The sequence below is a fragment of the Stigmatopora argus genome, chromosome 12 (assembly GCF_051989625.1).
Source record: "Stigmatopora argus isolate UIUO_Sarg chromosome 12, RoL_Sarg_1.0, whole genome shotgun sequence".
Classification (NCBI taxonomy): Eukaryota; Metazoa; Chordata; class Actinopteri; order Syngnathiformes; family Syngnathidae; genus Stigmatopora; species Stigmatopora argus.
The window spans coordinates 5,993,004-6,019,287 of record NC_135398.1 but is presented as its reverse complement, the minus strand read 5'-3'; the positions used below and the strand labels follow the sequence as shown (position 1 = coordinate 6,019,287).

The 26,284-nt window shown below is 39.1% G+C and overlaps 1 protein-coding gene across 3 annotated transcripts in view; it reads right to left on the bottom strand.

Moving 5' to 3' along the window:
• The window catches only part of kcnab1b (potassium voltage-gated channel subfamily A regulatory beta subunit 1b), a 37,817-nt gene that overhangs the window by 6,456 nt on the left and 5,077 nt on the right, over positions 1–26,284 (bottom strand). The window contains exons 2-11 of one of the 3 annotated variants that reach the window (XM_077615069.1): positions 24,180–24,335; positions 22,792–22,988; positions 17,659–17,913; positions 16,373–16,835; positions 9,316–9,359; positions 7,159–7,196; positions 5,110–5,189; positions 4,800–4,844; positions 4,152–4,196; positions 3,143–3,186 (exon numbers count right to left, since the gene is read on the bottom strand). In XM_077615069.1, coding sequence (XP_077471195.1) covers positions 3,143–3,186; positions 4,152–4,196; positions 4,800–4,844; positions 5,110–5,189; positions 7,159–7,196; positions 9,316–9,359; positions 16,373–16,587 — 511 coding nt within the window. In that variant the 5' untranslated portion in view covers positions 16,588–16,835; positions 17,659–17,913; positions 22,792–22,988; positions 24,180–24,335. Of the gene's footprint in view, positions 1–3,142; positions 3,187–4,151; positions 4,197–4,799; positions 4,845–5,109; positions 5,190–7,158; positions 7,197–9,315; positions 9,360–16,372; positions 16,836–17,658; positions 17,914–18,053; positions 18,437–19,896; positions 20,142–22,791; positions 22,989–24,179; positions 24,336–26,284 lie in introns of those variants that run through there. The other 2 variants (XM_077615068.1, XM_077615071.1) reach the window with 2 other exon arrangements.

Sequence of the window (26,284 nt, the reverse complement as noted above, 5' to 3'; positions counted from 1 at the left end):
GTCGGCTCAGTGAAACTGCTCATGGCCATTGTTGGCTTTTATTGATGCGTAGACCGTGTTGTTTTACCTTGTTTTGTCGCCGGTCTTTTGGTCGTCTGTCTTTTGGTCGTCGGTCTTTTGTTCGCCGGTCTTTTGGTCGCCGGTCTTTTGGTCGCCGGTCTTTTGGTCGCCGGTCTTTTGGTCGCCCGTTGTCGCGGTCGGGGCGACCAAAAGACCGGTGACCAAAAGACGGCGACCAAAAGACCGGCGACCAATCGACCGCACACGACTAGTAAAAATGGCTCCGGGGCAATATTTTTTTTCTCCCTTTACGCTGAATAGAAAGTTGATAAATTCTAATATAAAGGCAGCACATGAACTACTAATGTGACTGTTGTCAATTGTGGATATGCTCGAGTCACAATAACAGTGGCTAGTATTTATAACAGTATCATTTTACGTATTCGTAACATGAACTTTGAGTATTCCCTAGCACGCAAATAGCCTTGTGTCAGATGTCTATGTGGCCTTTTTATACCACAAAGAAGTGAAGATTGATGTTTACCTTGTGCATGCTATTTCTATCTCTATAGAATATCAAAAATGAAAGATGGGCTATCTGTCAAATGTTCTTAAGGTCCTCAATAGCACCACAGGTGAGCTAAACTCTATTCTTAAAGTTTATTTATTGCGTATATCTAAATATGTATCTGTTAGTAGTGTAATACATATGCATTGTAATATAAAACTTTTCGGTCAATTCGAAATGACGTTCTTATGATGAAGGCTATACTATACTAAGAAAAGATGTCCTAAATGAGGGCAGCAATTTAATAGATTGCCAAGGGGAACTCCATACACATCTTCCACTGTTTAAGTGTGCGAGGCAGATTAGCGCCAGAGGCTTCCTTGTCTGTAAGTAATCCCAGTGGAGATTTCAGTTGCACTCCCAAAATCCCAGAAACAGACAGAACATGGATCCTAATCTGAGCCCTCGCCGTCACGGTGAGAAGCGTCCTCCGTTTTGGAGATTATTTTCTCTGAAGAGAAGTCTATTTTTGGAGCATCAAACAAGATGTTGAACAACAAAGACATTCCTCTGGTGTCTGCTATGAACAATATATTCTGTTTCCACAAAAGATGAGACAGTCAAGGAATCACTCCGTCCTGTGTGCTAAATTTCAAAGAGAGTTTGCAGAGACAGACTCATTTTCTTGCAGTCACCTCGGCACTATTCGTCTGTGGTACTCATTAGAAGTGTTCTTGGGACAAGTCAGAGGGCGAAACTCAATTTGGCGCTTAATCTGCGAGCCAAGGATCACCTTAGGCCCCGAGCTTTGCTTATAGTGATTAATAGTGTTTAATAATGCAAAATAAGCTTAGCGAGCTTGTTTGTGGGTTTCAACTTGAATGAGAATTAGAGGAGAAAATACTGCATATTATACTACATTCATTAAAATGACTAACTTGACATTTTCACATTTTAGGTACAAATTGGTACTTGTATCTATCTTCCCAAATTTTTAGGAACATCAAAATTTCACCAAGGATTCTTCATCAGTATAAGTCAATTATGCTATTAGTGTCATAACTTTCTTTTTGCTAATTGGCTGAGCGACATCAGACGACAATCCACTGCCCCACTTACGATACAAGTGTCCAAATATGGTTCCGAGCTCACTGTGGATATAACATACTTATGTGCACTCTTACAAATGTGACACCTCAAATCAGACCCATGCACTGCAGGCTATCACACTTGGGCCCTTGCGCCATTTTTTTTAACCTAAAAATGTCCTCAACTCCTTAGCGTCCATTCTTTTGTAGTAGTAATATACACTGCAAAACTCACACTTGTTTGAAGGGGCAAGTTGGAGTAGCTGCTGTGAATGCTAATGATGTGAGTGAGAGCTGAGTCACTGTGAGAGGTGCAATGCGCATTGGGCCAAAAGGCATGTTTGGAGGACGGTTGCGATGGGGTTTCAAGTGAAGAATTACGTCCAAAGCAAGGCATTGTCTTCGATTTGTGCCTTAATTTCCCCCTTGGGGCTCAGGGAATTCAAATAAATGATCATTCCCCTGAGGGTGTCTGGGATGATGACAGACTAGACTTGAACTTTTATATCTTATCTCATGAGGGGTCCCAGGTGAAAAAAAGCCACTTTGGTTTCAGATGTCTTAATTCCACAATCATTATAAATGGAATTTCACATTTGCAAAATCAAGTGATGGAACTAGAAGTGGAAGCAGAGGCGGTCCTGGTTAATTTTGCCACAGAGCAGATGGCCTATGCCACGAACATGATGCGGCAATAATGGATAATAGACTAGAAAAATAATAATTTAAAAAAAATAAATAGGAGGGCTCTTGTGCACCCCCAAATAAAACGCGCCCTGGCCATTCGTCCACATTGTGCATAGCAAAAACTGGCCCTGAGTGGAACATATATATATATATATATATATATATATATATATATATATATATATATATATATATATATATATATATATATATATATATATATATATATATATATATATATATATGTGTATGTACACGTTTGTGTATATGTATATAAATATATGTATATATATCTAATATATATATATATATATATATATATATATTACAGCAACACACTTATTTATTTATATATTTATTCATGTATTTATTTATTAACTTACTTATTACCTATCTATTTATGTCTAAAATGCCTTTCCTATTTCTGCATACTGTGACAACGAAATTTCCCGAATACGGGATGAATATAGTTATCCAATCCAATCCAAGATATAACTGCGTTTCCTCAAATTTATTTTTCAATGTTAAATCAAATATCTATAAAAAAAAATCCCTGGGAAGTTGTATAACAGATTAAATGACCCACAATAACTTTGCAAACCATTTGTCAACGTTTCATACAGTAAAGGTAACCCAGCATGAAGAAAACAGACTCAATTATGCAGTTATTGCATCTTACAAAGATTTCAGAAGAGTACATTAGTGCACTGTGACTACTAGAAATGTTTGAGAAGACACAGACAGGAAAAAAAGACGACGCGAGGAACCCAGATAAAAGAAGAAGATTAGAAAGGGGCTACAGGGATCCACGTAATGGGATGATGTGAAGGACAAAGCAGGAGGAGAGAACATCTGTTACCTTCAATAATGTGTTTTCTATTGAGGCCTCTCTCTGTCTCTGCCCTGGAACGCAAAAAGAAAACAAATACCTGTGAATACACACACATTAGCACACAGTTGAATAAAGTCTAGATAGCCCAAATTGTGTTTTTTAATGACCGTAATATGAAGCATTCTAATTTTTGGGTGATTTGTCCTGTCTGATGAAACCTAGGTCGAAACTTTTTGGGCTACAATTCTAAAAGATATGTTTATGGCTATTCAAAGAGATGGACTACATAATACATGTCCATTTTACTCCTGGGAAATGTAGTCAATTTCTGTAGATTGAAATTCTCCCCAGCACAAACTTTCAAACTAATTGCAGCAGCATTAGTTCGTAGTGTCGGTTTTACGGCCACATTAGGGACCCCATTAGCATTCCGGTCTGCTTTCGAGATAATTGAAATTTGATATGCAGGTTCAATTTTCTTATCCAGCTTCTCTGGAATGAGCGTCTAAATCAGGGGTGGGCAAACCGGTTCTCAAAAGCTGCTGTGGGTGCTGTTTTATTATATTTTCCACTTTATCCAGCACAGACAGTTGGAAACTGCGGAAACAAAAAGCACTTGTGCCAATGGGCTATTTGTCCTTCATTCAAACTTTTCCATGCAACTTGACGTCCCATTTTTAATGAAAGTGGCAATCGCAATTATACTCATCCATGCCTCATTTATTTGGGGACGTGGATTGATATACTGCATAATATGTGCTGTTGGAAAGGTGTTAATTGATTCATCTTTCAGAATAATCTGGATTCATGAGTAGAATATATATAGAGGTGTTCTGAGATGCATGTTTACGCGGGTAGTCATGCAACTAGTACAAGTTGAAAGCAGATTCCAGCAAAAATAAACACTACAATGAATAAAAAGCTCCAGGGAAAGTCATGATGAGTGCGGATTAAAATATGTAAATAAATGGATCTAAAATCCAAATCAGCATCATGCTTGTTTTTGCTTGAGGTGAATGTACAAACACACACTTACTTTCCTCCCCAGTAGAGTTTTGTGGTGATCACTAGACTGGATCGCCTATGGGAAGACAAAAATAATTCGGGAAGCTATGAACATTTGATTAGAAAGTGGTCTTAAATTTTGGCTTTAGCACATCTGTTTATTTTTCTCATATTTTTACCGCCTTCATTTTTTATAGCATTTTCAGCCTGGATTTTTATTGTATTTAAAAGTTAGAAAGAGCATACCATGTAAACCTGTAAATGACAGGTTCACATTGTATAAGTGAAAGATTAGGTGATATAATGTGAAATTGCAGTTAAGAATAACTTACTTTTATTTTGAAATGAATCCTTTTAGATTAAACTTCAATGATCTAACATTGTATTGCAATGAGATATAAATATGACTAATGGGATTTTCTCTGTAATTTAGCAACAGATGAACACAATACCCAAAAAAAAATAACCAAGAGATTGTTTTAAAAGACAACGATTTTTAGTGTTTACCCAAATAACAGTGTCACTGTAAATATTTTCCTATGTGAACATATTTTCAATGTGAAGCCAAGTCCTATAAAACAGCAGTTTTCATGTTTGAGGATTTTAGTCTGATACTAAATGAATTAAAAATACTAACTTGCAAAGCATATTGGGAATCTATAAGCAACCTATACAATACCTCCAGCACTTTTTCCTAATGATGTTGCCCAGGATTATCTCTGCTCTGTAAGCAAACAAAAAAATCACCACGGGGCACAACAGATAAATGATGATTAGATCGAAGTAATTTTTCAGAGTGCAAGACTGTTATCTGACATTGATGGCACGAACACACCAACATTTTACCAGCGGAAATACAATATTATTCCTATACATCAACTATGAACGTAATGAGTAGCCCCAAGTGGTAAATACTCGCTGCTGCATTGTGGGACAAACCAAACCTTGTTTATCGCTAAACGTCGAAAAAGGGTGAGGGGATCACTCACTTCCCGCCCGAGTAGACTTCTGCCGTGTCAAAGAGGTTGACCCCACTTTCGTACGCAATCGTCATCAGCTGCTCGGCAACCTGAAACAGACAGGAAAAGGTTCCCCTCGTGAACTTCTATGTATACTTCCATAAGGCATGAAATATTCTTAACACCCACTCGATTTTAATCTTCAAAAACAGAGGCCTTGAAATGCCCTCAAGAAATGAACTAATCATCGAGTCTGCAGGCTGTTAGATGATTAAAGTTTTTTTTTTTTAACGTTGCTGTCTTTTTTTGGCCTTCATCTAATTGGGGCCATGCCTGGATTAGTTAAATTCAGAGTGATGACATTTTTTTTTACTTTGCATGATTCATATTTTCACATTTTGTCAACTAGTTTATGTATTAATTTCCAAAAATGCAGTGGGACTAAGAAAAATGAAATGATGGAACTCAAGATAGGGTTACAACATCCTCTGTTGTGTGCGTCTTTCTCGGTCGTATTTTATTTCTGTTTGAGTCAAGTCTTAAAAATGCTCATTCACTGTTCAGAGCGCTTTTCATTGAGTCGCTTTTAAATCTCACTTTAATATGTTTCTATTAAAATAAAATACTTTTGCTTTACAATGCAGTGAATTTGCGGTTTATCTGAAACTTCATTTGTCGATAGTATTCATTACACTATAAAAACACATCATTTTAAGATGAAACATTTTTGTTTTCTGATTTAATTGTTTCCCCCTAAAAAATTTCACCAGATAAATACGCAATTGAGATCAAGATCTCTTTCACAAGGGTCAGCAGATTATGTCATGAAAACAGTTACAAAGGAAAGGGGGAAAACAAGGAAAGTACAGTACAGTGGTACCTCGACATACGAGCAATTCGAGATACGAGTAAAATTTCGGGCAAATATTTATCTTGAGATACGCGACAAATTTTGATTTACGAGCAGACAGCGGACGCGAGATGCTGCTCATAAGAACATCATGGCCACTGTCTCTCTCCCCGCAACTCCCTCGTGTAATGTCTCTGGTCGCAACTCCCTCTTTGTAATGTCTCTGCGAGCACTGGGCGGAGCGTCACATTTTTTCAGTGTTTTTTTTCCCGTTAGTCAGTGCGAATGGTGTAAATACTACTTCTCGTTGGCAAGTGGTCGTGCGTTATCCTATTGTGAGGACATTTGTGTGCATCATTTTTGGAATATTTTGAAGGGAATACAAACTCAAACAACCCTCGATATTGACTGAAAGTCAGTGTAGAGGCGGAGCAAAAAGAGGCAACCCGGGAGAAGAAAGGTATCAAAATGTCAAACAAAATTAGAATTAAGTTTAGTGTTAGGTTCGATTAAACTTATTTTTGAGTGTCTGCATCGTAATCCAAGTTCATTTAAATTTGTTTATGTTATGTTACGAGCGTATTGCCGTCTCTCTCTCTCCCCCCTTCGAAATCTGTATAATTTTAGTACTATTAAACACATTTTAGCATGTGTTAAGTGTTACTTTATTAATAGATGGCGGATTAGAACAAATAAAACACTTTTTCCAATCCAATATCTTGTTTTTGGTGTTTTTTGAGAGGGTTGGAACGAATTAATTTGTTTTGAGTTCATTTCAATGGGAAACGTTCGTTTGAGTTACGAGAAAATCGACATATGAGCTCAGTCCTGGAACGAATTAAGCTCGTATCTCGAGGTACCACTGTACTTTAAAAAGATGTGTGGGAGCTGTAACAACTCAGATATATAGCTATAACAACTTATAGTTCTATGCAAATATAGTAGCTGTGTGACAATGCAACTTCAAGAAACAATTTCTTAAGCAGATTGTTCAATTGAGAGATCCACGAGAGCAACAAGCAATCTTCAGGTTTAGTGGTTAATTTATCCTTGAAAATTGTATCCATTTTATCCATGCAAGCCTTTTACCAATGTGCTAAGTGGAAAACATTTAAGCGGTTGTCACAAGCGCTCAGTCGATGGAGTTTGGTGGCATTAATGATTGGGTGAGAACATCTGCTCGTGGCTTATGATTGCCGAGGGATGGAATTTGACATGATGTGTCTTACCTCATCTGAGATCTGACCGCCGAATGTCACCCACGTGCCTGTTGAGACAAACATCAATGTCAAAATGTTTGGAATGCTATAAATATCACTGTCAAATGTTTAATCCTGTAGGCTTTAGAGCATGTCTTAGAATGTCAACATTATTTTTGGACTCCACTGAAAAAAAACAAGACAAAAAAACTATAGAATGTTACAACCATGTTGACATCAGGGAAATGACTCATAGCAACAAATATATCATTTGTGTATTAGAGTCATTGATGAAGTCTCTATGCACATAATATCTTAACGGTGCTACAGGGAATTGTAGTTTAAGACAATTCTAGACAATAACACAAGGGGATTTCATTGTGTCCAAAATGGTGACTTTCCAATTACAGTACGGTAACGCATTGTAGTAGTATACTAAATATATATGATACAGTAATTAATGAAGTTACTGCAGCTTTTGGGTACAGCAAATAGGAATGTACAATGTTTTTTCTTCTTCTTCTAATTGTAATAAAATGCAATTGATTTAACTTTTTGTTAAGGTTTTATTGGTCTATTACAGTTGGTCTTGGAACATTTTAGCAGCCATTTACTAACGGGCAATGTTAAAGTGGGATGTACATGTACAAACTTCTGCAATTCATTTCAAATCAATTGCGCTCGTTTTAAGAGCCCAAATTATAAAAATAGTGGCGGTGAACCAATATTTCTGCACTTGACTGTAAGCAAATGTTTTTTTAAAATTGTTTGCACTTCATGAAACGGAAATAACATTTAGTGTTATGATAGCGATATAATGTGAGTGTGTAAAATCTAAGTTTATAAGATGTCCAGCAACATTTCTTTGCAGACGGCACTCAACATTTTTTCGATTGGAAATTGAGACTTGAGCTTCCGAAAGTAACCTTTCAGATCCTCATTAAAAGACTCCAAATGGGATAGTGCGGATGGACGGGCAGCACCTGTTATGCATCTACAGCCCGAAGAGGCTCAAGAGTCAATCACAGCATTGTAGCTATCAATACACAGCCACGGATGAAAGATCAAATTTCCCCCAAGGCCTTGCATGGATTTAGCAGAAAAATGGCTACAGCATTAGGTATACAGTATCTGCACAGTGTAACGGGATCTCATTAATCTGTTGTACTACTGTTTTAAGACACAATATGTAGTTACGATAATTAATAAAGTTTTTGTTCATGGAACGGCAGTGAGAGTTGTTCTAAATGTACTCGCAGTGTCTATTTAAGTAGTATTTAGGTATAGAACACGCTTGAAAAGTACAGTGTAAAAAGTAGAAATGAAGATTCAACTCAGGGGCGGAGTTGTAGGGGGCGCTGGGAGGGCAGCTGCCCCCCGAGCCTAGATGGGGATGGAGAGGGTTTCGGTATTTGAAATTTGATTAAACCGGGCACCCAAGGGGAATGGGCACAGAGCTATCTTTATATATTTTTAACGCTGTGTTGACACTGATTGAAAAACTTTATCAACACAGGAATTCAAGATGACAACTTCAATTTTTCTTTTAAGGATCGAATCTTGTTTGACTGACCTTGAAAGTAGAATTGCTCTATCATTTTGTTGTTGTTGTTCCTATCAAAGTGCTGCACTTTTGATCTGTTTTTGTGTGTTGTGGCCACATTCCTTTAAATATGATTGCAGCCGTAATCTCATTCATAGAATTTCTGTCAATATAAATGCCTCACGCTCTATCGATTCTGGAACAACACTATCAGTTCATTGCTTTATTTTTTTTGCTGTTTTTTTGTTTAGTACCCTTACAGAAATCATGTCCTAGAGGCAATTTGGCGTAAACTGTACATGCTGCAGTGCAGACTAGAAAAACAAATTGATATACAGCGAGTATGCACTCCCACACACAAACTGTGAATGTTTGATTAGTGATAATTGTGCACAGCTACCATTTAAATATTAAAGAGGACATGTTAACACTCTGCAAACAGATTTGCATTGTCTCATATTAAATGCGTATGAATGGAAGGTGAGAATCTGTCAGAGCGAGACTGAACTTTAAAAATAGTACAATTTTTTTTTGTGCTTGTGCATAATTCTTCACCACCAAACCCCCACAGGTCATTTAAGTTTGCACTTGACTGCTTGTGAAATCATTAGATGTGCTCCCTTATGCTAATTAAATGTACTCACCGAGGCCCAAACATGAAACACGCAACCCAGATTTCCCAAGATTCCTGTGGAGGAAAAGAGAACATGACGAATGTCACTTGTGTTCAAGGCTCGAGATCTCACGCGTTACATGTGAAAGACGTTGCGCTGCATTTTTTTGCAGTTATTCATGTCATTATTACAATTTACATAAGAGAAGGCTTAGATTGATACAACATATATTTGGAACTACATTTTATGGACTATAAGTCCCACTTTTTCCTTGTTTGGCTGGGTCTGTGACTTTTATAAGTCTTTTTTTTCACTCTGACCCCAACAGTTGTGTTTTTATGCCATAGTGTTAATATGTTATGTTAACAGATGCCTAATTTGTCCGTGCAAAATGCAACATACTCCAGTGTCACTTATGTGTTTTTCTCTTTCAATGTGGATTCATAACTTAGAGCACATGTGTCAAAGTGGGGAACCGGGGGCCAAATCTGGCCTGCCGCATAATTTTGTGTGGCCCGGGAAAGTAAATCATGAGTGCCGACTTTCTGTTTTAGGATCAAATTAAAATGAAGAGTATAGATGTATATTAAATGTCCTGATTTTCCCCCTTTTAAATCAATAATTGTAATTTTTAATCCATTTTTCTGTGTTTTTAGTTCAAAAATCATTGTGTAAAATCTAAAAAAATATATAAGCTAAAATAAACAATGTTTTACATCTATTAAAAACGGAATATTCAGGGCTTTTAATCCAGTTCTTTTAATCCATTTATTTAAAAAAATCTAAATATTATATCTAAAATGGTCCGGCCCACGTGAAATCAAGTTGACGTTAAAGCGGCCCGCGAACCACCCTGAGTCTGACACCCTTGACTTAGAGTGACTTACTATTCTGCGGTGTGGCTTACAAATATTTTTTCCCTTTCATTGTGAATTCTTTGGCTGGTGCGACCTATAGTCCGAAAAATACAGTGGAAAACATAAAACCTCCCTAAAGCATCGCAAAGTTTTGCAAAGTGAAAAGCTTATTGCCACACTTTTCTTCTCACTTATGTTCTTTGAATATGTTGATTGTAATTGCTCCTAATTCCCTCCTTGACGACTTTCTAACTTTCTAACGGCGTGAAAGTTGAACGACATCCAGCAGCTCCAGGGCGCCGAGCTGCTCTCTCATCTGTCGTAAATGCCACGCAAGATGAGCTAAGAGTTTTTGTTGCCTCCCTCGCCTCCAACGTAGATTGCAGATTGCATCGCCATCTCGTTTACCAACCGCGAGAGCACACGTGGCGCAATTGTGATGACATTAGAGGCAAAAGTGGCAGTTAGAGCGGATCGCTCTCCTTCCAGCTGCCACAAGTGTCTACCTACAGAGTGATGTATATGAACCATACTGTAAAAAGACATCACAAGGACAGGAGGCCAACATTGAAATAGATTTGTTTTTGCACACGCATTAAGGCTGCGTCCAAAGGGACGAAAAAATCATTTGGCAGTAAAGGTCTAATGTATTTTTATCCAAGATTCTCCTGTGGGGAGGCAATTCAATCAAAAGGAGAAAAATGTATCAAAGAGATTAATAGTGTAAACTAAGCAATATTACAATTCTACAATACACGAAATGACAATGACAATAACCAACATCACTTTATACCAGAATATATCAATAAAATTGTGCATTTTTATCAAGTTGAGTTATTTTGAGTAGTTTTTTTTACAGTATACAGGTTGGCAGAGAACGAATATATTTGTTTATTCACTGCCAGCCCCACTAGTTCAAATGTATTGGATGTCTATCAACACAATTGGCAGCCAATGAATTTGGACCCATTGAGAAGAATAACAGCAAATCATTTGAAGTTACTGATAGAAACTGATCTAAACAACAATTTTACACCATGTGGTAAAAATATAGCAGATCCAAATGCTAGAACAGACAAGTTAGAAAACTATTAGACACATGCATTAGATTATCTTTGCCAAAATGGGGTGGAAAGTAGAGATAAAGAACTGGGAACAATTTAAAAAAAGCTAAAATAATTTTTGAATGCACCAGTGGGAATACAAAGCATAAAAAGCATCCGACTATAAATAAGTCAAATAAACCTAGGGGATATACCCAACTGCCGTTGAGGTTATAGCAGGGAAGGTGGATGTGAAGCTATCTTTCTTGTGATCTATAATAGACGGCGAACTCCTGATCCCTGTCTAGTATGTGTGCATATAAGAGAGTGTGTGAATTTGAAGAGTATCTGAGGACAAGCCCTGCAACCGAGTTTTTGTGAATTTTAAATATTTCAACGTGAAAATAAAGGAATTATGGGAACGGTGACTACAAATGTGTAAGTGGGACTGAACTGGAGTGGTCAAAAATGTAAATAAAGTCAGCAGGTTCAAAAATATCTCTTAAATTTGGGACTTGGTAGTGAAAAATGTGAAATTCTTCTCACCATTATTACATCTAACAAATATGCCAAAGAAATGAATACTCCCTAAAAGTGCAAAACGTCATCTATGTGACAACTGAAGGGCAACTTGACTGTTTATGAGATCAACAACTTTGCAAGCCAATGACCTTGCCTCAATCCCTCGTGGTTGGACGCTACCCCAAAGAAGCCTTGAAGAAAAATGACAAATGAGTCACTTGAAGACGCCTCCTCACAAAAAACAACCTGTCACCACTTATGAGCATCCTGCTATCCAGCCTCTATACAGTATGGAGCTTCTATTCAGACTTTCTATTCCAAAAGCGATATTTAGACAATAAATCAACATTTGCCTTTCATTTTCTGCCTCCGAGACTGTGATATAGTCCCATTTCTTATGACCTTTTTTCATCATTTTTCTTCCTCTAGAATACTCAAATCAATATTTGTCATCGAACTCTCATCACGTAAACATTGAAAAGTCCTCGCTCCCCTGGGGCGGTTATTTTTCACACAAAGTAAACCCACACTAGACAACACTGATGGGCAAAAAGGGATTATCCAACAGCCGCCTCTTTGATTCCCACCCGTTTACCTGATGGCTGTCAAAATGTGTTCATGAAAACAACCAGGGAGAAAGAGCTCCAATATCGCAACATTAAAAAAAATGATGTGGTATTTGAGCCATTTGAAATGAATAGATAATAAATGTAACAAAGGGAAGGCAAATGAGTTGGGAGAAAAGAGGCCACAAGCAAAAGACGAAGAGAATTTCAAATGCAAGCCCAGAGACTAATCACACGCCCTCCTCGCATAAAGCGTTCTATATGACAAAGAACGGCAAACAGAAAATGACAGGCTGCTCCTACAGGCTCTTGCACAGTACGCATGCTTGCATGAGTGTGTGCAAAAATGTGGCAGCTTTCATTGTATTTAGTTCCAAAACGGCTTACACTTTCAATGCAATTTAAAGTCCCTCATTTTTCACGACATATTTATATTTTTTTACAGCAAGGATGTGGATTCGACTATATTATTTCCTTTTTTTGGATTATACAATGTGTATAGAAACATACATTCATCTTCCATATCACAAGGTTCGCGAGGGGTGCTGGACCCTATCCCAGCCAACCACAGGGAATACCCTGAGTTGGCTGCCAGCCAATTGCAGGGCACAATGAAACAGATAACCATTCACGACACCAAGTGGGACTCGAACCCAGACTGCTCGCACCAAAGTGTGCGGCCAGAAACATAGGTGTATTCAATAAAATACTATCATTACATACCGTATTTTCACGACTATAAGGCGCACTTAAGTCTTAAATTTTCTCCAAAATAGACAGGGCGCCTTATAATCCAGTGTGCTTTATATACGGAAAAAAAAATAAAATGTGTCATTCATTGAGGGTGCGCCTTATAATGTGGTGCGCCTTATAGTCGTGAAAATACGGTATATAGCAAGACCTTAAAACGTTCATCGTCAAATAAACTATACCATAAAAACGGCATTTCATGATACTACTTATTGTACAAATATTACCCAAATAACCTCACTATAAATTCCCTTTACAATTGTAAATACACAGAATTTTTTTCCCGCCGTGTAGTGTTGCCATTAAGCCAACACACACGCACACTCCAATAAAAAAAGAATAAATAAATAAACAGTTTATATTGCAAGACCTTAAAACATTCATCGTCAAATAAACAAACTATACCATAAAAACTGCATTTCATTATACTATACTTATTGTACAAATATTACCTAAATAACCTTACTTAAATTCCCTTTGCAATTGTAAATACAATGATTTTTTTGCCCTCCATATAGTGTTCCCATTAAGCCAACACACACGCACACTCCAATAAAAAAGAATAAATAAATAAACAGTTTGGCTGAAGTCGCAGAGTCAAACGGCGCACCGGAGCGAAAAGCACCATGATGGCCTCTATCAGTAAGCAGCCAAGCAAAGCGCACTCATGCGTGCACTCTTCCACAGTTAACATGATCAAAAAGCAAATACAAGCACTGACAGACTGAGATTTTCAGAGTCAATATCAAAAACTAAATACATAAAAGCTTTACACTGCATTTGATTGCCCTTCAAACATCAAATCGCAGCAGAAAAAAACACACTTAAATATATTAAAAGCGGCTTTTTCTAAAGTATCCTTCCATACATAGTTCTGCCAATAAAAATAAAATGCCTTGAGCTATTTTTTCCTCCCCAGTTGACTTTATTCTAAAACTGACAAAACAAAAGAGAACCAAACATTGCTCCTACACCTCAGTTTTTGGGGTCTAACCATATCACGCTTTCTTAATCGTATATATTTCAAGTACGATCCAGTCGAGTCCAACCGTGCCAACAAAAGGGGAAGAGTGCATCTTCTCTTATCTCTCATGTTTGGGCCACTTTTAGTCTGCGTGTATTCTCCCATGAGTAAGAAAAGGTCAAACTGCCCTGGAAGGTTGCGCGTGAGGAACCCCTGCCGTTGGACCTGCACTATTTTTGGATTACCATGACAACTTAAAACGCTCCAGGTGGTGCTATTATTAGTTTAAGCTCTGCATTTTCTTTTTCTTTTTTTGCTTTGACTTCCTACGCCTTCGGATGCTTCCACTGTGTCTCGCAAATCCAGAGCAAATACATTACTGGCCCGTGAAAGGAAGGCAGCGTGTCAGTTCGAACTCCTACATAAAGAAAGCGCTCGTAAGCACGCCTGTCAGAGGCAACACTGTTGAAGAAATTTGGATTTTCCTTTCTCCTTGCCATACGAAATATTAAGGTTACAAAACACCCCAATGGGAAAATTTGGTTTCAGGATACGAAAGAAATTCAAGTTACGAAATGCAACATATCCCCAAAAATCAAGTTGGTAGTAAATGGAGACCTTGGAACACATTAGGGCTTTTCCATGTGTAAAAAAACTCAAGTTACGAAACTACTTCAGGTACCAATTATTTTTTTAATTCGAGGTACCACTGCATAATGCTTTATTTTTGGCGCTAGTCTGCAATATCCATATGGTTACAGAAATGAGATCCGATTATGTGACACGCAGACTCTTAACATCACGCACTCGGCCGCGTGCAATCTGCTGTGTTCTGCTAATTGTTTCTTTTCAAAAGGCTGATCCAAGTGTCTCCCTCGTCTTATAATTTCATCTCGTTTTGTCATTGCGCCTGTGCTCGTCCTCTGGTTGAGTGAAAAAAAGTTGGAAGCCAACCTGCGTTCCACGCTGAGGGCCCACTCATTGGGATAAGCGAGTGTTGTTTACTCGTCCCAGCCTCGTTACAACTCCCACTCGGCCACACACGGAGAGCTCCACGGCTTAGCTCGATTACACTTGGCACTATATTGTTACGTAAATCATCTGCTCTGTTGATGTTTGGCCAAGCAAATTAGTACCTCGCTGTTCAAAAACTTTACCTTCTGATGATGCTATAGTTATATGAATAACTCTTATGTGAACAGTTTGTTACTTTAAGGAAAGGGTGTCAGACTCGGGTTGGTCCGCGGGCCGCGTGAACGTCAACTCGATTTCATGTGGGCCGGACCATTTTAGATATAATATTTAGATTTTTTTTAAATAAATGGATTAAAATAACTGGATTAAAAGCCCTGAATATTCAGGTTCTTTTTAGAGCTAAAACAATGTTTATTTTAGCTTTTTTAAATATATTTTTAGATTTTACAAAATGATTTTTGAACTAAAAACACAGTAAAAATTGATTAAAAAATTACAATTGATTTAAAAGGGGGAAAATCAGGAAATTTAATATGCATCTATACTCTTCATTTTAATTTGATCCTAAAACAGAAAGTCGGCACTCATGATTTACTTTCCCGGGCCACACAAAATGATGCGGCGGGCCAGATTTGGCCCCCGGGCCACCACTTTGACAGATGTGCTTTAAGGTATGTTTGGTGTTTGTTTCTGAAAAAGTAAAACCTATCCCAAGAAGTGTGTTCTAAACTTATAGTCCAGTGCTACATATATATTTTCTTTCCTTTACATTGTGTATTCTTTAGTTAGTGTAACTTATACTCCAAAAAATACAGTACTGCTCCCTTATTAACTTTGGACTAAATAAATAAGAGCCCTAATAAATTTCACATCTGTGTATTTGTTATCAAAAAGCCATATATTATAGGCAATAACAAGGTCATTAAGCTTCTTTTTTTCCCTAAAAATATAGTCCACCCAAATAGAAAACAATGGCCATTGACCATGACAAATGTCCAATCATGTGACTCTTTTCATGCTTCTTTTATGAAATTAAATGAGCTAGTCACTTGTAGACATCAAGTGTACCCAATGAGTTAATGACCATGACTAATATAAGCGAGTTAACCCTAATGCATTTAAGTTAAATTGGATGCTTTCCACCTCCCAAATCATAAGGAAAAGTATTTCAGATTAATCCATTTTCTTACATTGCTCATCAGGGTTTTTCGGTGATTAAATATTCATACAAATCTACCAAACGGTCTTCCTGATCATTTTCCCTCAGATAATTATGGAAAACCCATCCACATCCCCCCACTGACTGCCAGTTCCTGTTCATCTACATTTCCACAATCAGGCTCCATCCATCCCAGTTTCCCCCCCCCCCCACAGTGGCAAGTGTTCTTGAAAAAGTGAGAGACGACTTACCTGTACTTCATGCCGGTGAGCTTGGCGGTGGACTCCTTAAGGTTGTGGTGGTAACGATGAGTGAAGGAGCCCAAGCTGCGAGCGATCAGGGCCACCGTGCGAAAGCGGGCGCGGGCCTGGCTGGTGGTGTTGGGGCTGGTGGTGTTCTGTTTGCTGTGCTCACCATTGCGCGGGGCCTTCAGCCCGTGGTCTGTGCACGCAAAGGACACCTGCATGGCTGTGGGCGCCAAGAGCAGCCGCGACCGCTAGAGACCGGGATCGGCGCTCCTTTTGACCACCACGTGAAGCTGGAATTCTGGGACGGCGCTGCTCGGAGTTGTGGAAGCTCATATGGAGGTCACAGGCGGGAATGTGGAAACACGAGTGTCCATTTTGAAGGGGAGGGGAGGTTATGATGATGTAACAGCCATGCAGTCCTTATTAGAGTGTGAGGATTTAGGATGCTGCAAAAAGATGATCCCACCTGGAAATGTGAGAAAGGATAGAAATGAGATAGTTTTGCTCCATTATTTCGTGACCGGATGTTTCGTCGAAAGACGTTTGGTCCCCGGACGTTTGGTCAACCGGAGTTTACTGTTGAAAGCGAGCAACCAGGTAATCTCTTGCTCTCAAAATTATAATCATGAGAGAGAGAGAGAGTCTGTTCTACCAAACGTCCGGTCGACCAAACGTCCGGGGACCAAACGTCCGGGGACCAAACGTCTCGACGAAACGTCCGAGTGCCCATTATTTTCATCCCGTGTCTATTCATAATTTCTGCATTCGGTCTTTCAGGTGAAACATAGTGGTTTATAGCTGATCGATTGGCACTTACCAGACATAACCCACTTTGGGTAAGAAAAATCAAGCTTGCAGATAGAGGCTAAGAGCTGTCAAAACAGCTTCAGTGTATGGAATGAAAGGCAAGAAATGATTTCTTTTTTTAACACTGTTTTCTTCTGAAAATCTACTCGGCTTATCACCTGTTGCTTGTCCTAGATCTGAATATAGTATTCTTCTATCAATCCCTGTTAACTGTTAAGCGCCATCCAGGACAGAGGAACTAAATTGCTCAATTGCTCTCTTCCATCTCCCAACCTGTCTGTTTCACTCCTGAGAAAAGTTCCATTGAAATCCTTACCACGAGTGTATAAATGGACTCCTACTCTTATTACAGTCCGCGTGGTGACTCGACCAGAACACGAAACACTCGAGCGACAGTGCATAACCCCAGCAAAAGTCAACATTGTTCCCAGACATAAACCAAGCATTGTCACGTGCCGTCATATATCAAACCACAGACTTACATTCAGCGAGACGTCTTTGACGTATCCGAGACGAGCTGGCCTTCTGAATGTGCCCTCCCCGGAGAGCAGGGTCCGAGCAAAGGTCTCCTCCGTCCCGACCGGCGCGCAGCTGCGTCCCGTCCCAGAAGTCCTCCCGGCGGTCGTTCAGCGACCCCGGCGCGGCGGCGAGAGCGCCTGGCCGGATGATGAAAGGATCTCGAAGCGGTGGGAGTCGAGCGGCGAGGAAGAGGAGCAACGAAGGCGCATGGTCGCTCACTTGAGGGAGAGAGGACAGATACAGAGCAGCGTCTGAGTGGAAGAACTGCAGTGATTTGCACGCTCGAAGAGAGAGAGAGGAAGACGGCGAGGTGGAACAACGTGAGAGAGTTCATAGACATTTAATGATGGGAAAACACCTCTGGCGTGATGTTAACGTGCCATATGGAACAGCCTACACGTGAAACCCACGGGAACGCTCCACTTGGCGGAAATCCTCTGAGGCCAAAGGCTTTGGCGACAATATTTGCCACGGCGGCGTACGACCTTTTCGCATTAGCCTTAATAATTCATCCCATCTGCGGTGAACGCCAAGCCCGCGCGCAAATGGTGTTTTCTCGCAAACAGGCTGGAAAGTAGCGAGGGCGACTCGCAAAAGGGGCAGATGGAGAGTTCATGGGGAGAGTGAAATAAAGCGTGGCCAACTAAGCAGTTGAAGAAGGCGTCTTTACTTCCCCCCACTGAGCTGTAATGTGACAATGCAGGATTTTATGCTTCATTCAACACCCATGTACCTTCGGGCCAACGCAGTTTATTTATATCGTCGCCATTGCGTTTGTTGAGGGAAAACAATTGTGTGTGTGTGTGTGTGTGTATATAAAGAAGATATCAGCTCAATTGCTGTCGGGTACTTTTTGCACTGAGCTTTTGCTAAATAAAATCGTCTGTGTACACGTTGGCGGGATCTTTCTGATAGATTAAGACAATATGGCCAATGAATCACATTTAATGCATGAATTTTGACTAACGTGATCGTTATTCAAATGTGAAAAAATGTGTTTGGGAGAATGTTTCATCTTTTAACTTCGTTCTGCATTTAATGGTCATTTTATTCTATAATATAAAGGCATTCCAAAGCACTTGAGGATTTTTTCTTGCACATTTGTACTGTACATTTACAACCTATTTTCCCCATCAAAACCTAATAACTTAGTCATTTTTTTATCCAATCCGATTTCAGCTTCTATTTATTGTAAGAGTAAAATGCCTAATTTGGCCACTTCAAATAGGTCTTTACAATATTTTCCTCTATTTTCATGATGCCTAATTGAATCTGACGAGGACAGCAAAGTCATTTTATAGTGACCCGCAGTTAAATTGTTCTTGTAATAAGCCCTCATCGTGAATGTCACTTGCAGCTGAGAGGCTAAAACCGCTTCTTAACGTCGATCCCATTTGAAAGCGTGTCACTCAAAATCGTCAACGATTTTGTTATATCCCATTCTCGTCGGAGGATAAATGACTTCATCCCGAGGCTACGTTCTCGGCTTCGATTGTTCTCGTGAGACCCTTCGATGGAGAAAAGCCAATTTTGTTGATGCTGTGTGCATTAAGGACGCAGAGGGTTACAATAAAACCCGGTTTGACCTGACCGTCTCTCTCACGCGGTGGGGAACATCTGTTGGTGAAGCTTAAATGGAGCTGCCAATGCTTTCACCAAACAACCCTTAGATAACAAGTTTAGTGTGAAACGCTTTCGTAAAGCTCAGGCTCATTTAAAGAGGTGTTTACAACCAACCCTCATTAAATACTGAGGTTGTAATACGGTGCATCCTGGGAAGCTATTAAACCTAGAAAAAAAATCGGAATTGAAACTAAATCATGGGAATGCAAAAACCCACTTTCAAGTGAAAAAGTTGAACATTACTATGCCAGATACAGGTACAACGTAAACATATAAAATGCAATACTGCTTACTGCACACGATTTCAGGCCCAGAGTAAAGTCTCTGAAAGTTAAAAACAAAGTGAAAAAAAGCTCAAACGTCATCAATTTGTACACAGCCATCAATCAATCTTTTTTAGTATTGCAAAAACACCACATTACATTTCAAGTCTCAAAATATGAACTCAATTTGAACTCCCATTCAAGTGAAGCAGAAATTGCGTCCATGACTGATGAAGTACTACAGGCATTCTCTGGCCTAAAAAAAAGGCAAAGTTAAATGTTCTAAGGGACATTTTTCTCCTTATCAGTACTAACCTCCTGTTGAGATTAAAAACGTGCGCGCAAGCCTTTGAAAGCTGCGTGTGACGTCACTGATGCTGCAGTATCAACGCTCCTTCCGACAGATCACTTCTGGCTTTAATGGTTTTCCCTCCAAGCTCCCTCCCGAAAACGTGTCTCTTATCGCATGCCTCCTTCCTTACTTTACTCTGCTCTGCTCTGCCCTTGCTCTTCTCCAAATCAACATACATAGACAGTGACAATCGCACAACGCTCCCCCTTCCCCACTCCCAAACATCCCTCCCTCACTCCCTCACTCCCTCCCTCGCACTTCCAAGTCTTTAAGCTTCTCCCAGTGCAGCAGATGATTGCCATGCACGGTGCATGTTACTCCTCAGAAGAGGAATGGGATGCACCTAGAGGCCACTACTTCATTGCAGCCCATGTACAGCAAGCACAATGACTAATCCAGATCTTTTTTTTTTTGCTATTAAAAAGTGTCTCTCTCGTACTCTCCCACACCCTCTCTCACTTTCTCCCTCGCGCTCTCGCATTCTCTCTCACACCCTCTCTCGCTCTCTCGTATTCTCTCTCACAACCTCTCTTGCTCTCTCTATCACTCTTGCCCCCTCTCTCGCTCTCTTTTGCTCTCTCTATCACTCTGTCTCTCTTACAACCTCTCTCGCTCTCTTTTGCGCTCTCTACACCTCTGTCTCTCTCTCACTCCCTCTCCCTCTCTTGCTCGCTCTCTCGTATTCGCTCTCATAACCTCTCTCGCTCTCTCTTGCTCTCTCGCTCGCTCTCTCGTATTCTCTCTCACACCCTCTCTCGCTCTCTTTTCCTCTCTCTCGCTCTCTCGTATTCTATCTCACAATCTCTCTCGCTCTCTTTTGCTCTCTCTCTCTCTCACTCCCTCTCCCTGTCTCGCACGCTCTCTCATGTTCTCTCTCACAACCTCTCTTGCTCTCTTTTGCTCTCTATCATTCTCTGTCTCTCTCTCACTCCCTCTCTCTCACACATTCTCTCTCGAACGCTCAAACTCTCTCTCACCTCCATCTCTCCCCCTTTATCTCTCTCTCTCTAAAACCTATTTTTTGTTACCAACACTTTCCTTGTTCAAAGTCAGGTTAAGACGACCTTTCTTTTTTATTTAATAATCATCCATACTTGCACCTTCCCATTCTCATGATGTCTAACAAAGCCATTGAACTCCATGGGATGGTGCCATAGAGGGAACGCTGACTGAATAGCACGTGTAAACACGGCCAGTAATCCCCCAGGGGAAAAGCCAACACGCCTCCTACAGAAACGATAGATCAAACATACACACATGCACATTGTGATAAATGACTCCATGGCTGAGTCGGGACTTGGACATGTTCACTTTACTGCTTCTTTCATTCGTAAAGGGGTTGCAACTCAGCCTAAATGCTCTAAGGCCGGGATTTAGTAGTGTGCAATAAACCTGTTCATAAAATAGATGGTCTCTAAGGTTTTAGAAATAATAAAGAGAGGGAAATCAAAACAAATCACAAAAACGCACAGTGACTTGATGATGCCGTAGTGAGCTCATTAAAGCATAAATGTCCAAAAAAGATAGGATTGGGCGAACCAAATGTCGGTGTTACGGTAGCAATAGCTTTGATTTGAACATAAATAGTAGCACACAAAGATAAAATAACAACACATGCAGGCATTTGAGTGTTATTCCCTGTTTAAAAGGGGAAAAAAATAGTTTTTCATTATATCACCATCAAATCTCTATGTTAGTAGTATACCAATTAAACTAGTGGCTAAGAGACAAATACATCAATCAGCACAATACCAATAATTAAAAAAAAGCTTTCAATTGAAATGTTATTGCTTTTCATGTCTTTAGGGGTTTGCAGAGGATTAATGCCATTTCTATTCATCTTACTTGGTAAAGACAATTTAAACCATAGGTGTCAGACTCGGGTTGGTTCGCGGGCCACTTTAACGTCAACTTGATTTCACGTGAGCCGGACCATTTTAGATATAATATTTAGATTTTTTTTATATAAATGGATTAAAAGAACTGGATTAAAAGCCCTGAATATTCAGTTTTTTTTTATAGATCTAAAACAATGTTTATTTTAGCTTTTTAAAATATATTTTTAGATTTTACAAAATGATTTTTGAACTAAAAAACAGAAAAAAATGATTAAAAAAATACAATTATTGATTTAAAAGGGGGAAAATCAGGAGATTTAATATATATATATCTATACTCTTCATTTTAATTTGATCCTAAAACAGAAAGTTGGCACTCATGATTTACTTTCCCAGGCCAGATTTGGCTGCCACTTTGACACATGTGATTTAAACTATAAGAGTTTTGAGTTCTGAGCACACATGGCAAGAATTTAACATGCGCGTCAAAGAGCTGGATTTGAAAATGAGGAATAGAAATGATAAGAAATGGACATAAATAAGTGACTACCAAATTAAAAAGAGCCCTGCCGTTGCATTTCTGTGACAACACTGCAAATGTGTGTAAACAGAATCCCATTTCATACCCAATCATAACTTCAGCTCCTGCATTCGTAGCCACTTTTCTATGACAATCCCATTTGACGACTCACATCCAGAACCTCATTTCTTATTCAAATCCTCATGCCTTCCAAGAGCACCCCCTTTCCCTTCAAACAGCATTATGGAGTCAAACGAACACAAAGAACGAATCTTATCAGAAAATGATGGAGAGGAGCTGTTACAGTAAGGTATTAAGGAGGCCTTTTCATATCCAAGCTATGTTCTTGTGGCTCATAAATCATACAAATGATTGGAGTTGCACAGGAATATTTAGAGTCTCCAACAGGAACCACATAATGCGCAATATCCGCAAATACAAAATATGAGCATTCATTCATGATTTGTGGAGGGATGCAATTTGTCATATCTTAGTCCTACCTTCAGAAAAGCTGACACGACACCTTGATGAAAGCACATGGAAAAACACTCCTCTAAGCTCCACTGGCTGCAAAGCTTCCTGGAGGACAGCTGCTAGGATTCTAGAGTTCCAGCGCAGGTTCGTCCTTCCTGCCAACTTGATTGAATTGTGACAGCGGCAATTCAGCCTGGACACCCCCACCTCTGGGTGGGCTGTTCTAAAAAACACACACAGTACGCGTGAATTATTCTCCTTTAGACAAAAAGGACACATTTTGGATCATCGTCAATACGCTTAGTCTCGGCGGCCTGAAAATGAAACACCAGAGATTTCTACAAGAACACTTAAGTAGTCAAAGTCACTACCTTTTTCTATTGAGACTGATGTGAGGCCGTGAGTATTTGACAGTGTAGTATTAGATATGAAAAATTATTTTATCACTCACACTTTATCCACGGCAACAACGCACTCGTAAACGAACAAACAAATTTAGATTAACTTGGATTAATATATACAGACACTCAAACATATGTTTAATGTAACTTTACACAAAACTGAATACTAATTTTGTTTTATTTCATTTTTTACCTTCGTTTTGGGCGGGTTAGCCGTTTGCCACGCCTCCACCCTCACGTTCGCTATCGATGGGCTTTTTGCTGTTGTATTGCCTTCAAAATATTACGAAAATGATGCACATAAATGTCCTCACAATAGGATAACGCACGACTACTTGCCAACAAGAAGTAGTCTTGAATGAGCGATCGCGGGAGCTAACAGGCTAAGGAAGAAATAACAGCCTTCCCACGTATTGATTGTGGGTAATGAAGTGTTATTCTAAGAAAGGGTGCCATTGCCTATCGGTGTTGTGTGCACGAGTATACTTCATTACCCAGAAAACCCTCTTTTTGCCCGCGCATGCGCGTTGTGCGTTGTGCGTTTCCTGGTCGAAACTCGTCTAAATAAATCGTTCAGTGCTCGTAGATATCTGTTAGATACGAAAGAGATGCGGCAAAAAAGACAGTGTGCTACAATGATAAACAGCCTCTCATGTCATGTCCACCTGGCTTGGTCGCATCTTGAAATTTTGATCGTATCTAGGGCGAATTATTCGATTGAAATTTTCATCGTACCTCGAGCATGTCGTAGGTAGAGCTGATCGTAGGTCGAGATACCACTGTACACGTGTTGGATCAGAAGGACTACTCTAAAGCTCCTAAAATTGACAAGGCAAAATATGGAACATCTGTGTTTAAGATGATAATAGTAAAAAAATATAAATGCCTCCATTTACAATTTAAGGAAACAGGAAGAGATAGGAGCAAACAGGGAATGTCAAAAATGAATATACGTACACAACATGTAGAATTATTATGTATGGAGTATTACATTTCCTTTCTGATTGCCATACCTGTGAGGTCACCTTTATTCTTAGTTGACGCACAAACGAAGACAAAGGAGCAATCTGCCAAGTGCCACCGCAGCTCCAGTGAGACAAGCTCATTCATCTGGGAGGAAAGCCAAGCAAAGCCAGGGGGATATTTCGGTCCAAAGTATCAGCATACATCTGTTGTTGGGGAGCGTATAAAAAAAAAAAAAGGAATGAAAAAAAAAGTTGCAGCTGATCCACTTTATCTGCTCTGGGAACAACCTGAGAGCATTTTGGAAATGACTTTATATGAGCCTACTAGACATCCTAGTTTCGCATTATTTTTTAATTTTTTTTTTTTTTGTAAAATACTCTTTATATAATACATTAATTGATCTAAAATCCGACTGCAATTCCTCACAATTACATTGTCATATTATTTACAGATGTCTCACCTAGTTTTCAATGGTAATAATCACAAGAGTTTATCTATTTAAAAAATAACAAGATTAAATAGTTAAATATATTTTATTATATCCATGTCCAATTCTTATTTTATTTTTTTGTATGAAACTAATACACTTTTTTTTTAAAAGTCCATTTTCAAACACACAGCAACCAATTTGAATCTGCCTGCCCTCTAGCGGTTAAAATATTTTACTTAACATCACCCTTTCACTGAATTGAGACAACAAATTGGTCAGTTGACAAATACATAACACTACATTTGAATTGCTAGGAATTTTTAAGATTATGCAGTTTCACTTTGAAATAGGAAGGTTTTCTGTTTCAAAGTTGACAGTTGTGCAACAATCTCTTATTGTGAAACATAATACGTACCTTATTGTGAAACGTCAAGAGGATTATTATTGAAAAACATCTACACAAAGCCCCCTCAGTAACAAAAAATATTTAAAAATATGAGTGTGTGTGTGTTCATGGCTGTTAGTCTCAATGTGCCTTGCAAAGCTTGTACAATTCCTACCATCCAAAAATGCCTGGGATTTGCTCCAGCACCCCGCAACCCTTTTGAGGATAAGCCGTTCAGATAATGAACGAATGAATACAAAAGCAGAATAAAGTTAGATTTTTTTTGTTGAGGTAATTTTCAGTTTTAAAATGGCTAAAGAGAAATTGTGACAAAACATCCCATAATGAAAATGTATTTATCTAAATACTGAACCCTACAGGCACTGCTGAAATTGTATTTTAGCGGGTTATGTGTGGGCGATGTGAAGTGTAAATGATCTTTTTGACCGCCACTTTTCCTAAGCCTCCTGACAGTCATCAGCCCTGGGGTGACAACAACCGAGCTGAGGTCATGGGACCAGCTTCTTGACGTCTTTACGAAAATCGAATCAACGGAGCCAGTGCGTTGACCTTCGGTTGACCTCTCCTCGCTTGCAACTTTTACTTTTTATGCTTTCCCATACGTCTTGAAAAGTCATTCAACATTGTGGTTATCTGACAGACAAAAGCTGTTTTGTCCTGTCATCCAATGAAACCTTTGAAATTGTTAACTCGTTTAATTTCAACAACACCAAGGAAGAGGAACCGACAGTCGGTTGCAATATTTTGTAGAGGTATCGCAACACAGGATGAGCACCGTCACCCTCAACTTCCTGTGAGATTTAGTTTCTCTATACCACATGTGTCAAAGTGGCGGCCCTGGGGCCAAATCTGGCCCGCCGCATCATTTTGTGTGGCCCGGGAAAGTAAATCATGAGTGCCGACTTTCTGTTTTAGGATCAAATTAAAATGAAGAGTATAGATGTATATTAAATTTCCTGATTTTCCCCCTTTTAAATCAAAATGTTTCATTTTTTAATCTTTTTTTCTGTGTTTTTAGTTCAAAAATCATTTTGTAAAATCTAAAAATATATTTTTAAAAAAGCTAAAATAAACATTGTTTTAGATCTATAAAAACTGAATATTAGGGGCTTTTAATCCAGTTCTTTTAATCCATTTATAAAAAGAAAAATCTAAATATTATATCTAAAATGGTCCAGCCAACGTGAAATCAAGCTGACGTGAAACAACCCGAGTCTGACCCCCCTATAACGTACATGCAAGCTTGATTTATAATTAAAATACAAATACTTCGCATAACATTTTTCACTTGAAAATTTGGACATGTCATTTTCTAC